The sequence below is a fragment of the Megascapheus bottae genome, chromosome 6 (assembly GCF_031878675.1).
Source record: "Megascapheus bottae isolate mThoBot1 chromosome 6, mThoBot2.hap1, whole genome shotgun sequence".
NCBI lineage: Eukaryota > Metazoa > Chordata > Mammalia > Rodentia > Geomyidae > Megascapheus > Megascapheus bottae.
In genome coordinates this window covers 65,484,820-65,498,991 of record NC_143514.1, presented here as the reverse complement: position 1 = coordinate 65,498,991, position 14,172 = coordinate 65,484,820, and the positions used below count along the sequence as shown (strand labels likewise).

The 14,172-nt window shown below is 57.2% G+C and overlaps 1 protein-coding gene across 1 annotated transcript in view; it reads right to left on the bottom strand.

Moving 5' to 3' along the window:
• Window positions 1–1,470: 1,470 nt before the first annotated feature.
• The window catches only part of Adgrb2 (adhesion G protein-coupled receptor B2), a 34,503-nt gene continuing 21,801 nt past the window's right edge, over window positions 1,471–14,172 (bottom strand). Inside the window, 22 exon segments of the mRNA XM_090335370.1 lie at window positions 1,471–1,964; window positions 2,366–2,461; window positions 2,774–2,809; window positions 4,823–5,442; window positions 6,006–6,045; window positions 6,350–6,387; window positions 6,390–6,444; window positions 6,717–6,888; window positions 9,021–9,119; window positions 9,431–9,516; window positions 9,651–9,717; window positions 10,114–10,183; window positions 10,370–10,520; window positions 11,182–11,284; window positions 11,379–11,482; window positions 11,837–11,963; window positions 12,394–12,437; window positions 12,633–12,738; window positions 12,986–13,328; window positions 13,632–13,740; window positions 13,821–13,889; window positions 13,976–14,170. Coding sequence (XP_090191496.1) covers window positions 1,779–1,964; window positions 2,366–2,461; window positions 2,774–2,809; window positions 4,823–5,442; window positions 6,006–6,045; window positions 6,350–6,387; window positions 6,390–6,444; window positions 6,717–6,888; window positions 9,021–9,119; window positions 9,431–9,516; window positions 9,651–9,717; window positions 10,114–10,183; window positions 10,370–10,520; window positions 11,182–11,284; window positions 11,379–11,482; window positions 11,837–11,963; window positions 12,394–12,437; window positions 12,633–12,738; window positions 12,986–13,328; window positions 13,632–13,740; window positions 13,821–13,889; window positions 13,976–14,170 — 2,916 coding nt within the window. The 3' untranslated portion in view covers window positions 1,471–1,778.

Sequence of the window (14,172 nt, the reverse complement as noted above, 5' to 3'; positions counted from 1 at the left end):
AGTGCCTGGCTCTGCATGTGCTCTTGAATGAGAAAAGCTCCCTGTGCCTAACTGCCTGGCATCAGATTCTACCCACTCTTGGCCACATCCCAATAGAGTTGTGCTAGTTGTGTTAGAAGTTGTGTCAGTATAGGCACATCATGTACTCTCTCTCTCTCTGTCTCATTTTCCTCATCTATAAAATGGGACAGTCACCACACCTGCCTGCAAGACCCAGCTATTGTCAAGTAAATGCTGAGAGAGGGAGGGAGAAGAGTTGCAGAACACAGAGAGCTCCGATCACAGGTCTTTAGACAACTGCCTGCAGGCTGTGATAGGGCACGAACAGGATTCAGAGGAAACCTGTACCATCCTCAAGGCCTACACAACAGCCCTCCTTCAGTCCTGCAAGGAGTCCATCACGAGGGGCTATTCCACCTGGCGGGCTAGCCTTTCTTCCATCAACCTCACCCAGGCTCCCGCAGTGCACAACTCATCTCTCCGCTTGGTCTGTTGTGGTTCCTAGGAGGGGCCCAGAGGTGGGCATGGTGCTAAATGACCACAGTACCTGTGGCCTCTGAAAACTGTGTTCTGGGCCGGGAGTTTGGCCTAGTGGTAGAGTGCCTGCCTGGAATGCACGAAGACCCAGGTTCAATTCCTCAGTACCACATACATAGAAAAAAAGAAAAAAGTGGTGCTGAGGCTCAAGTGGTAGAGCTCTAGCCTTGAGAAAGTCCAAGGACAGTGCTCAGGCCCTGAGCTCGAGTTCAGGACTGGCAAACAACAAAAACAAAACCCAAAACCAAAAACTGAAAAACGGTGTCCTTGCTCTAGGAAAAGTCACAGCACACAGTGCAAGCCTTTTCTACCTGCTGCTCTGTGCTCTCCCTCCCTGGAGTCCTGCATGTTCAAGTGAGGAACACCACCAGCAATGAGTGTGTATCACCTCTACCTCACTCTCCCCAACCCTGGTCTGCCTGATGCGCGTGGTTCTACCTCAGTTCCCCTCAGAGCATGAAGGTCAAGACACATGACCTCCGCCAAGCCTGCAGCACTACCTCTGAATTGAGGAAATCACTTCCCAGCGCAGGCCTCATTTCTCCATCCACAAAATGGACAACCTATCCCTGTGAGGGGCTAGGGACCATGCGTGTAAAGCTCTTAGCACCCACGTGGCCCCCACTTCTTACAACAATCCAGACAGGGGGCCTGCCCCCTGAGACCCAATGAAGTGTGGCCATGACTGAAAGCCACCAGAGGATGCCAGTCTCAAGGGCTAAACCACACTCTTCTTCCTTCACCAGGAAGGGATGCAGGCCAGGCCTGAGAGAAAGTCAGGGTCAGAGACAGGTGGCCCCTTCCAGCTTAGGCAGGCATGACCTCAATCACACAATCTGACAAGACCCATTAAGGAATAAAGTTGGGGTTCTATGGCTGGGCTTTTACCTGGGGGGAAACAAGGAGCTCAGCAGCCAAATCCACAGAGTGAAGTTTATTCCCAACAAAGTTCCCCTCCCCCCTCCCCAGCCCAGGACAGGGACAGACAGGCCGGGGCAAAGACAAGGCTCTGAAGCTCCGGTGGGTGACTGAGGGGCCTCTGAGAAACAAGGAGGGGCCCTGGCCCCCAGGCCACATGGTGTTTGGTGCCCCCTTGCCGGCCCCGCCCACCCGACTGAGTCCTTCATGCCTCCTGCCCCGCCTTGGGAGGGGGAGGGGCGCTGGCTCCTGGGTCGTTCCAAAGTGGAGTGTGAAAATAGAGAGATATATATTTCTGTGCAGTGGGCAGTCCGGCGTGGCACTCACACCTCTGTCTGGAAGTCACCTTCCGGTGCTTCTGTGGGTTCCCAGGCGGCTGTCCGGTGCAGGGCCAGCCGTTCTCGGGGCTTGGGGGGCAGCGAGCCCAGTGTCATAGATTTGAAGGTACTCCAGCTCTGATGCCGCCGATGCTGGGACAGGCCAGGACGGTCCCCGGGGCTGGGCTTCTCCTGTAGGGGGAGCAACAAGAGACCATGGAGAGAGACTCATACTACTGAACAAAGGAGGAGACCCCAAGACACTGCCAGCATTGTTCAACATTACAGGAATTGAAGCAGAGTTTAGATACCCAGAGTTCTGCCCACCATCCCCTTCCCCAGGGGCCCATCCCTGCTCACTATCTGTAACATCCCCCAGACCCCACCCAGGGCGGCCCCAAAACAGTTGATCCTGCAATGGAGAGGCCTCTGGTGAGGCTGTCCAGGCAGGGGAGGAGGGCAGGCAGGAGGGTACAAATTCCCTAGATCGCACGTCACCCCAGCCCTTACTCGGGACTTATTGGGCTGTCCTCCCCAAGGCCACATTCTCCTGTTGTGGGAGCCACAGGGCTGGGTCAACAGGGAAGTCTCACCTTGGCTGCAGACTGGCTGCGGTAGCGGTCGAAAGTGTGGAACTTCTGGTTGAGCTCGTGGTAGAGTTCCGAGTGCCGTTTCCGGGTGTGCATCACCTTCTAGGAGCCACTGGGCGTCAGAGGAGTGCTGCTCTGGACAGCACTGCAGACCCACTCGGCCCTGTCTTCCGAGGGCACTCAGCATCCTGGGCCCCACATCCCTGCCTCCTGCTGGCCCCTCTGGAACCAGGATGGCTCTCACTCCACCCTGCTGCCTCAGGGTTGTGCAGAAGGAAATAGTGGGGAAGACCCCACAGAAACCACAGACTTGGGAGCCTGGGTTGGGCTCTATGGTAGGGCTTGAGACACTTTTAGGAGTGGATCCTCCACGGATAGGTACCCACCCCCTAACATACCCAAACCACTTACCTCAAAGTCCAGGTCTGAATACCGAAGCTTCTTACGCTGGGAGGGAGCAGTAGGAGGCAAGGAAAAAGAAGACAGCCTTTCACCAGGGGCAGGACTTTAAACAGACCACAGGGCTGCCCAGGGCTCTGCCACATCTTCCCCAATCTAGGCCCTGGGGTGAAGACTCAGGGCAGCCCAGGATGTGTGCTAAGTGGACACACGTGCGAGCGCAAGCATGCAGGTGCCACTAGGAGTTCACACGCACCTGGGTCAAACAGCATATAGTGGATCCCCGACAGGGCAAGGACACCGACTGTCACACTGGGTCACACAGTGGCTCTGGGTTCTCTGTGCCTAGTTTCTACCCCTCTACCCTGCCCCTTATCTCTGCCAGTCCCAGGCTCCCTTCTCCCTGTCACCTCCCTATGACCTGTCTTGCCAACACAGAGACGTGGGCCTTTAGAAACCTTCCTTTGACCATGCTTTGCCTCTCTCCCTGCCAGTCCAGGCCCTGCCTCCCCGGCTTCCACATCTCCTCACCCAGTCCTGAACCATGGTCTGAATTCCCCAAATCCCAACCTGGTGGACAAATCACCACCAATGGCCGGTGACACTGCTCTCCTGTTTTATTTCATCTCCCCACCTGCTCTGCCTATCCCTAGGCTGTCATGCTCTGCCATGGCCCCTCCCTGCCCTTCTCCATACATGTATACCCTCCCACGCCCAGCCCCACGCACACTGCAAACACAGCATGTGCCCAGACCCAGGTCTGCATCTCCACCACCCACACATGCCTGACCCCTTCAAAATGCTGTTACCTCCCCCACAAAGCCCAACACGGTCTCCTCGTCAGTGGCCCAGCCACAGACAGGTGTCCACAGACCCAAACCTGCCACTTCACTGCTGCCCCTCTCCAACACGGGAGTTGTCTTTTCTGTCTTTGTTACACCTTCCTACTTATTGCCATCTGTGACAGGAGCAGGCACCAAATGTTCAAGAAACATTTTAGGAGAAAAACTTCAACTTGTGGCCCCTCTAGCTGCTAACTTAATCTTCTTTGTGTACAGGATGGGGAGCCAATTTCTATGGCCAAACACAAGCAGCCAATCATGTCTGAGTTAGGACTCTGGCCTCTTTCCTTATCCACACCCCCAATCCCTCCAATTAAAGAGCTCTAGAATGGGCTACGAATGTGGCCTAGTGGCAGAGTGCTTGCATGAAGTGCATGCAGAAACCCAGGGTGCGATTCCTCACTACCACATAAACAGAAAAGGCCACAAGTGGCCTTGTAGCTTCCGTGGTAAAGCCCTAAGACTGGCAAGAAAAAAAAAAAGTTCTAAAATGCTCTAGAGTTCTACAAGAGTCACTACCACCTGTCCTTGCAGGGGGCAGGCCAGAGGGAAGCCTACATGGACAGAAAACACACGGCCAGCAGGCCTACAGACAGAACAGCCTTACATTCTCTCAGGAAGACACCCTGGGCAGAGTCTGGGGCTGGGTGGCCCTCCAACAGCCTGGGGCTATTGACCCCCAATTTTCTAACACTTCACTTTCTATTTGTTCTACACAGAAATAAGCAGCTTACATCACTCACTCCTGCAGACAACCCTACAAAGAGACTGCTATGCTATCCTTACCTCACATTACAAGGGAGGTCCTGCCGCGTGCCCAGTGTCTAATGCCCATCCAAAAGACTGGAACTCAAGAGCCAAGTGCCCATGGCACTTGTGTGTGGCCCAGGTGCCCAGGCTCGGCCCCTGTTATGTGGCTTCCCTAGCAGTATAGTACCTTGCTACAATCTCCTTAGAGGGGACTTCATCCTAATCAGTCACCCTACAGCCAGTGCCAGAGGAGCTACTGCACCCTGAGTCGTGAAGTCCCAGCCCCTCTGAGGAATTCAGGCACACCAAGAGTTCGGCCGGAGCTGCAGTGGATCCAGTGACTGCCTGGGGAGGTGCTCTGGGGAGGTTGGCCGTGTCCCTTCCCGGCTCCCACTCATGACTCAGACATGGTTTCAGACACACCTGTGGGCAGAGCCCTGCCCCCTCCCCAAGCCCTGCAGACCCTCACCTCTAGGGAGCCCAGTTTCATGGTAGAGCCAGGCACTGTACGGGGCATGGTCCTGCTGCGCTCCCCTGGCTCGGGCACTTGGCGGGCGCTGGGTGTTGGTGGTGGCGGTTGGAAGGTCATTCCATAGGGATTCTGGAGAGACCCATAGGCAGGACCCAGCCCCATGCCAGAATGTTCCACAGACAGGAAGCTGGGGTAGCCTTCGGAGTGGGTGAGTGTCTTGGCAGCCCGCCGGGGGGTCCCTTCTGGTCGGGCCCTTGGGGCCTCTTCACCTCCTGCCCCTCCACTGCCAGGCTGCAGGCTCAAAGTCCGCCGGGGCAGTACCATGTAGTCCCCCTCAGAGCCTGGCTCTGTGGGCCGGAGCCATGTGAGGTCCAGCTGCTGCAGGCCGCCTTCCCCACACATGTACACAGGGTTGGTCTCCTGAGGGGGCGGTGGCTCCCCCAGGCCTGGGGAGGCTGCCATGGGCACAAGGATGTTCCCAGGCAGTGGCGTGAAGCTGAGGCCACCCTCGGGACCCATGAGGCAGGACTTGGGCTCTTCGTCCTCGTCCAGGGACAGGCGGGACAGTGTGCCTGTGATGGTGGAGGGGTTGCAAGTATTGACCTCCTTGAACAGAACTGGGGGCAGGAGGGAAAAAAGGATGAGTCTTGAGGATCCCCCAAAAGCCTTTGCCCAGGCTGGGCAGGAACCAAACCCCCGAGCCTTGCCAGGCAGAGAAACAGTATAGATGACTGTCACTCTTGCACACACCAAAGGGGACAGGAAGACAACTGGCTCAGAGCTCCACAGAGAAGCAGGACAGAAAGCAAAGCCAAGGCTCAGGTCTGACAATGCTCTAAGGTGGGTCCTGATCTCTACCCCACAGCCCCCAACAGCATCTCCCTAGGAGTTAGGACTGGAGAGAGGCTCTGGTTAGTCATGGAAATGACATATAAAGCAGGAGCCGAGCCCTAATAATTCATGTCCACCCTCTGACCCCCAATCTGCCCAGATACAGTGGCCTTCTCCCTTTTACAGGTGTGTCGGCCTGAGGCTCAGATAGAGAGGTTGTTTGTAAGCAGCTTTCAGCCTGAATCTCATTCAGGGCTGTGTGATGACCAGACTGGACCCCAGCAGCCAGGCCTCAAGGTCCCCACTGGCTCGTCCCTAGGACTACCCTCAGTCCTACCCCAGGACTCACCTGTCTGACAAGCCAGATCCACATCCTTTTCAAAGTCTGACTATAGGCGGAGAGGGAGAGAGCAGGTAGACAGAGGAGAGGTTAATGTATCAGAGTGGGAAGGGACCCAGGCCCTTTCCTACACACCTCTTCCCTGGCCCCCATGGGGGTGGGGCGCGCCACCCACAGCACACAGCCCAGGGGCTCCGGAGGCGGGAGTGGCACTGAATGAGGGAAAAGACTTGTCTGATTTCAGCCAGTCGTCAGTGGTCAACCCCAAATCAAACCCAGCATGTGTCCCATCCCTGAAGGTGAGCAGCCGAGGGCAGGAGGGAGGGGGGCCATGCTCAGGTCTCCTCACTCACCAGGATCTGCAGCTGCCCATTCTTACACGAGTCAGGGAGTCTTCACTCTCATCAGTCCGACACACACCCATCTGACACTTCACCACATCCTGCACCTGGGGACAGAGGGCAGGAGGAAGAAAGAATGAGTCCTAAGGAGTCCCCTACAGGACTCAAACACAGGTTAGAGAAAAAGATAGAAATCCAGCCTGAAGTCCTAACACCTGCACTGGGCCATCAGGGAGATGGAGCCCCAGGAAGCCAGGAGGCCAGGCTTCCCAGGCTACCAGCCTCTCCAAGGCCAGGGCCACTCCTGGTCCCCCAGCAGGGAGAAGCCAGAGCCCAACCCAATGTGGCAGGCTGGCAGGGTGGGAGAAATCCAGCCCACCTCTCGGCGCAGGAAGCAGTGTACGGCCGTGATGACAAAGCCCTGTGCAGAGTTGAAGACAGCAAAGAGGGCCTGGAAGAGGACGGAGCGGCGGTCTGTCATGGCCAGGACAGCAGACATCCAGGTTAGTGCCAGGAGGGGTAGCACCACACAGGAACTCCACAGTGAGGCCCTGGGGGGACGAGGGAATAGGGTTTGTCAGAGCAACACTCCATGGGACACAGTGGCAGGAGCCTAGGCCTCCACTCAGCTTGGGGACTGGCAGGGGCCCAAACTCCCAGACCTTGGGAGGATCCTCAAGCAAAAAGGGACTAAGGAGCTGCAGCCAGAGAAAAAGAGCACCAGGACAGACAGCAGAGAACCGCACGGCAGAGCAGGGACCAGGAGAGGTGGGCAGGATGGACACACAGACACAGAAGGACTGAGCCAAAGCAGAAGCAAGGTCAGGGGACAGAGATGGAGACGTCAGAAGTGGAGATGGAGAGTTGCAGGCCCCAACTTGGGGAACTTTGAACAATGCAAACACCTGGGTCATACACCAGGTAGGCTGCGGAGAGGAGGAGAGGACTAAAGACAGTCACTAGCCACGGGAGGGAGGGAGAGAGAGAGAGGGAGGGAGGGAGGGAGGGAGAGAGGGAGGGAGAGAGAGGGAGGGAGAGAGAGAGAGAGAGAGAGAGAGAGAGAGAGAGAGAGAGAGAGAGAGAGAGAGAGAGAGGAGAGGGAGAGAGAGAGAGAGAGAGAGAGAGAGAGAGAGAGAGAGAGAGAGAGAGAGAGAGAGAGAGAGGGAGAGAGGGAGAACATGAGACAACAGGCATCCAGAAGAAAGATTAAACAGGCAGAGCATGCAGAGAATGCCAGAACAAAAATCCTTAGAGCGCAGATGGGAGCCAGGACCAGTGAGGAGGAGGCCAGCCTCCCAGCCTCCCATGGAGGAACTCAAAGCCCTGGGCAGCAGGATCCTAGCTAGGGTGTGGCAAGCCTACATATCCCTGGCTTCCTTGCAAGGGAAAGGCAGAGAAAAAGGCAGATGAGCCCTGGCTTCCAAGCTGCTCCCCTCCCACACCCGCTGCAGCCCATAAGGGACAAAGGGGCCTGAAGCCACTCTGATCCCACTTTGCCCCATCGCTCTGCACTCCCAGCAGAGTCAGGCACAGCTGCAGACAAGGCCAAGTGAACCATTCTGCAGAAAAAACCGGAGATGCCAAGGCAGAGAGGTGGGCAGGGGGCCAAAATCTGTCCTAGGAAGAGTATTTCATCACTGTTCAGCCCAGCAGGGGGTGGACACAATGGTTTCTGAAGCTCTAGGGGCGGAGCCAACATCGAGAGTGGGTCTAATCACTGTAATAAGAGCTGTCATTGATTAACCACCAATTCTCTGCCAGGCCCTACACTGAACACTTTACATAGATTATTCCAAATTGTGATCAAAACAACTCCAATAAACAGGCCTGAGGACTACTATCCCAATTTATAGATGAGGAGACTGGAGTGTGCCCAGCTGGACAGAGGCGAGAATGGGTACACACACTCAGCTTGGTGACTGTGAAACCCAAGCTTTGAACTGATGGTTCAGCAAACTGGGCAGAGAGGCACATGGTAACCCAGGAAAGAGCGCTCTCGGCTCATTATTGCTTCCAAGTGGCAGTACCAGCCACCAGTACTCCTCCAGAGTCCCCGGGTCCTTACTGGTCAGGGAGGTGCAGGCAGACTTCCAGCTCTGGGTGGGAGGTTGGGCCTGAGGTCTTCATGCTCTGGCATAGCTGGGATTTTAAACTTCTCTGATGCTGGGGGGAGGGGGTCCTCCGAGTAATAAAACTGTCTACCTCCTTGAGTCTGTCTCCAATTGATTATGAGATTCAATATCTCTGAAATCCTAAGTCTGATTCTGTGACAGATGATAAAACTATGATTCACTCATTCTAATGTTCTCAGCTTCTGATTGTCTTATTCTAAGATTCTATCATTCTAATTCTAAGGTTCTATAGCTCACAAATTCTAAGGGCCTCAGAGTGGTATGAGGAGGAGTTGTCTGTAGCTGTGCCTGGGCAGAACATTGGCGAGGAGCAGGGGTGGGGTGGGAGAGAAGGGTGGGCAAAGGAACCCAGCACCTGGGAGGGAGGGCACAGCCACTCCCCATTGCCCACTGTTGCTTCATTCGCCAGCCCTGAAAAGTGCATAGCAATCAGAGGGCAGGTCAGACTCTCCCGGACACTGGACTGATATAGGTCCCTCCCCACCCCCACCACAAGCACTGTCCCTCCCTTCCTTTGCCCCCGCCCATCCCCACCACCCCCCAGGACTAACATGGCATTCCTGGCCGAGGCTGAGCTGAGCAGGGGGCTGGGGATGGCTCCACACGCCGAGCAGGGGAGGAGCAGACTGGCCCAGGGGCACCGCTCCGACCTCGGGGGGGGGGGGGAGGGGGGGCGGCACAGACATGGGAGAAGGGGGAAACACATGGGAAGCCGGGAGATAGGGGCAGAATGAGCCCCGAGAGGGGTGGGAGGGGAGGGCAGACGAGAGAGAGAGAGCCGGGTTAGGGTGGGCGAGGGGCTGCAGCTGAGCACTCCGGGCGCCCACCTTGCCTGCACCCTTGATGCCCCAAGGTCGGGGAGCCCAGATGGCATTGGCAAATCCTGAGTCTCCAAGAATGCCCTCAGCCCACCCTCCCTGATGTTTCCAGAAAGGCCAAGTCACAGAGACCCTCCCCTTACCCAGCCCTCTGCTTCTTGGACTTGTCTGAGATGCCATCACGTGCCATGAGTTTGTTGAAGACGATGATGCCAATGAGCATGTTCACCTAGGGGCCGGAAGGGGCAAAAGGAAAGACAGGATCACCAGGTGCCCTCTGCGATGGGCCCTGGAGGCCAGGAAGAAGCAGAAGGACAGGATGGCAGAAGGCCTACATCCCAGGATGCTGTAAAAGGAACATACCAGGACAATGACAGCTGCAGGGCCCACAAAGGCGTAGAGCAGACCGCCCTCCAGGGAAAGCCAGCAGCTGGAGTTGGGGGGGTGGGGGGGGAGAAGGGAGCATCAGGCACCCAGCAGGCTCCTACCCCACCCTCAAACACCACCCCTCAGGCTCTGCTACCTAGGGCATTTAACAGTTGACACTGGGCCTCAGTCTGGGTTGGCGTGAGCTCTTACTGAAACTTTTCCTCCCAACACACGTCAAGAACCCCTGGCCCAGCTTCTGGGCTACCATAGCAATGAAAGGAGGCTGACCTCTGAGCTCCAAAGTGAGGGGACATTACCTAGGAAACTGAGGCTCAGAGCTATGGAGGAATTGGCCCAAAGACCTAAAGGAAGTATGAGCCAGAATCATAGCCTAAGAAGGCACATGCCCAGCCCAGACCCACACAGCCCCCAGCCCCCGCACAGGAGGCCCACGTACTAGCTGGATGTACCATATCCTTTGGTGCGCGTAAAGCCCACAGACACGGCCACCACCAGGGCAGGTAGACCTAGGGGAGCACAGGAGCCACACTGAGAGGACTGTGGGTACTCAGGACCCCCTCATTTCCCCTGACTGCCCCCTGCCCAGATGACCTACTTGCCCAGAGAACCAGACCAAGGTTAGAGTGGTGTCTTCCCTGGTTGCCCCTGCAACCCAAGGCCCAGAAGCAGAGCCCAGCCCTGGCCTCGCTCACCCCAGCCCAGGCAGAGGAAGCGCTTGCGAACGAGGCGGGTGCGCATCCGCCCTATGACAGCCAGGTAGGACTGCCAGGCCTCGGTGAGCACCCAGCAAAAGGAGGACAGAAAGAAGAAATGCAGGAAGGCAGCCGTCATGGTGCATACGCCCTGCAGGGAGAGGGAATGGGAGGGAGTGGCCCTGAGCCGCTGCTGGGGGGAGGAGGCGCCAGCATCCCACACCTGCTGCTGGGCGCTGCTGTGGCCAGCCACCCACCAAGGCCCCACCCCTGAGAGAGCCCTGCCAGGCACCCCCCGCCCCAGCCTTTCTGCACCCACACACAGCACGACACGGGCCTGATGACACGCACACAACACTCGCATCCGGGGAGGCGGGCGGGCAGGCCACCCACACACCGACAGGGCTGGCAGAGAGGGGGACAGACAGGGGGCCGAAGAGGCCCCACACAAGGCACCCCCAGCACAGAGCACAGAGTACACAGTACAGAGAAGGCCAAAACATAGAGGTCGGTATGGGTCAGTCACAGGCAGGTGGCAGAGGAGGCCTCTCCAACGCCACCAGCCCAGCTCACGTGCACCCAGGCACTCAGCTCACGCGCACATTCACTGATGTCTACACAAACATTCATCCCTGAGTACACACACACCCCTTCAACGCCCTCACATAGGCTCACATGCCACTAACACACACACACATATACACCTTTCCCCCATATCCCTTAAAGACATCCACACAAACCGCGTGCTCCCCCCTCCCCCCCGCAGGCACTGCCCACCCTCGGCCTGTCCCACCCCTGGGGCCTGCACCTGCCTTGCTCAGCACCCGGGACTGGCCCACGAGGATCAGAATGTTGGAAGCCAGGATGGACAGGCAGAAGTTCAGCAAGATGATAGAGCGTTCGGATTTTATGAACCTGATAGAGCACAGCAGGCAGAGGCAGAGGCGCTGGCAGCCTGTCCGACCTGGGCCGGCTGGCCACCTCCCCCCACATCAGACACCCCACCTACCTCCAGAAGGCAGCATAGATGGCAAGCAGTGTGAGCAGGGCCATGCAGGACACCGCACAGCCTATCACCAGGGGGACCGAGGGAGCGCCCGCCAGCTCCAGGGTCTGTGGGAGATGGGTTGTTGGGAGAGGGCAGTTGCAGGGGCCCAGTCTAGTACAGGCGGGAACACCCACATGCAGAAGGACATTCACTGTTCACACAGCGCAGACCAAACCTGCTCACTCATGTGGTGCACACTTACATTCTTCCACATACAAGCAGATGCACACCCACCCACACCCCTGGACAGATGTCACGGCTATCTGCCTCATCCTAAGGGCCCAGCTCCCTGGGGAATCTCACAGCTGTACATGCACAGAGGCACGTCGAAGGTCACCCAGTACCTGCCAGCACCATCAGACAGCTCTGGCTGCCCAGGGGTCGCCCTCCTTGCCCAGTGTCATTTCTCTGTTACTCACCAAGTCTTTGGGAGGTTGGGCCAAGACAGCAAAGGTGGACAGGTGCTGACACTGACAGCGTGTGTGAGCCGCCTGTGTCTCCAACGTCTGGCAACTCTCAGTATCCCAGTCCCCTGAGCTGGCATCCCTTGGGTGGAAAGGAGGTAGCATGAACCTTGAGCCTAGCTCTACAGCCCTGCCTTTCTAGTGCTGCCCACTGGCAAGGAACAAATGAAATAAAGGACAAGACTATACTCATGTTTGACAACAGGGAGCCCCAGCGTATACTCTTCGAGGACTCAGGCCGAAGATGGCACCAAGATGCCATCAGGGGATTCCTCTTTCTCTCTTTTTAAAGTAGTTGTACCAAGGGGTTGCAATTCCATTAAGGCAGGTTGTAAGTCCAATGCTTCTTGGTTACCATCGCCCCTTCCCTCCTTATCCCCTACTCCTCCCCTCACATCCCTACCCTCAAGTTATGTAGTTCATTTTTTTTTAATTTAATGTTCATTGAATATAATGACTACATAAAAGATTCCTCTTTTCTGATGGGTGGTTCAAGAGCTTCCCCCACTCACGCTCTGGAGTAGTCCCAGCTGGCGCAGTGGGGATCCGTGGTACCCTGGAGAGCAGAAGACAAGCGTGCCGCTCAGGGTGGGGTGGTCACCATCCCTGGCCATGACGTCAGCCATCCTGGCAGCTCCCACACAGGGCTGAGGTCCAGCCCACCATGGAGAGAGACTACCTTCCCAGCAGACCGGTCTCTGGCTGCCCGTGTTGGCATATACTCAGGGTCCCCCGCTGGGCCCCCACTCACATTGATAATATAGGAGAGCTCCACCGTGATGAGGGGCTCTGCTGGAGGCTGGGTGGGAGGCCGCACGGTCACTGTCATCACCCGAGAAGTGACAGCTAGGGGAGGCCTGGGGAACAGATGCTGAGATTAGCTAATGGCACAGGTTCCCAGGAGGATCCTTGAAGCAGCGGTGAATGGGGTTGGGGGCAGCCAGGAGCCGGGACCCAGGGGAAAGCCTAGAGCTCAATAGCCAGCACTTTGGGTCCATTCACCAAGTCCTGGATGCTGGCCTTTGGGAAGCAGTAGTACCCAGAGCCAGGTGAGAGGTCCCTGAGGAGTCAGGGCTGCGGTGGGTCAGCTCAGGCTGGACTCACCTGGGGGGTGGCAGGATGAGGCCGATGGTGCGGTAGAGCACAGCACCAATCACAAAGTAGGAGGACTCATCAGGGTCTGCGGTGAGGAGACGCTGGTGGGAGTAGCCTGGCCCCGGGGGCACCGTTCCTGGGCCCTTTCCCCTGACAGGGCTGCCCACTGCTGCTGCTGCTGCTGTCCCAGGCGTAGCAGGCTTCCCCGGGGAGGAGAGGCTGAGCACCTCCTTGGGCAGGAAGAGACGGTCCTCTGAGTGCCGTACCCAGTCCTTCATGCCCCGGCGGCCCCGCATGGGAAAGGTGATGTCGCTGGACACAGCAGAGATGGGTTCCCGCTGAATGCTGATCACTGCAGTGGGAGGAGGCGGGCGGAACCCAACACCACACAAAGGGCCCAGACCCAGAGGAAGACACACACCACAGAAGGAAGGACCAAGATTGGTATGAACACAGAGAAGCGAGTGATGCAGAGGTGGAGGAGGGGGGAGGAAATGAGGAAAGAAAGATACAATTGCAGTATTAAACAGGGGAAAGATAGAACCCAGACATGAAAGGATAACAGGAAGAGCCCATCAGAAACCATCCCTCACCCACGGTGGTGGTTTGGGTTCGGTCACATCCAGCACCCCCTCCCCCGCCTGCCTCCTTGTACCCAGATTGTCCGTGACAATCAGAGAGCTCTGGAAGGCCTTGAGGGCATCGCCCACCAGGTGGATGAAGTCCTCCACGACACGGAGCAAATGCACAGAGCCAGGGGACACCTGGGGACAGAGAGGGTGTAAGGTGTAAGGGTTCAAGGCAGGGGTGGGTCATGAGAAGCCCAAGGAGTTGTCGCCCTTACCTGCTGAGCATCATCCCACTTATCCTTGTTCTCTGCATCCACCATGAAGCTCACCACCTGGAAGAAGCGCTAGGGAAAAGGCAAGGAGGGTCAGGGAGGCCTCAGCCTCCCTTTCAGGCTGGGGCTTCTCTTCCTGAGGGCAACACAGATGGTACCTGTACGTCATCTGCTGAGGGCACATAGGTAGCCCTCTTGAAGGTGTCGGTGACATTCCTCAGAATGTCCACGGAGAAGAGCAGGTCCCCGCTGTAGTAGGTGCGCCGGGCCAGCAGCTCCTGAAGGCTGCGCACCACCTGGGACATGCCCTCGCCCGCCAGCATGCGCTGCCCCTTGGCCAGGTGCTCCCGAAGCT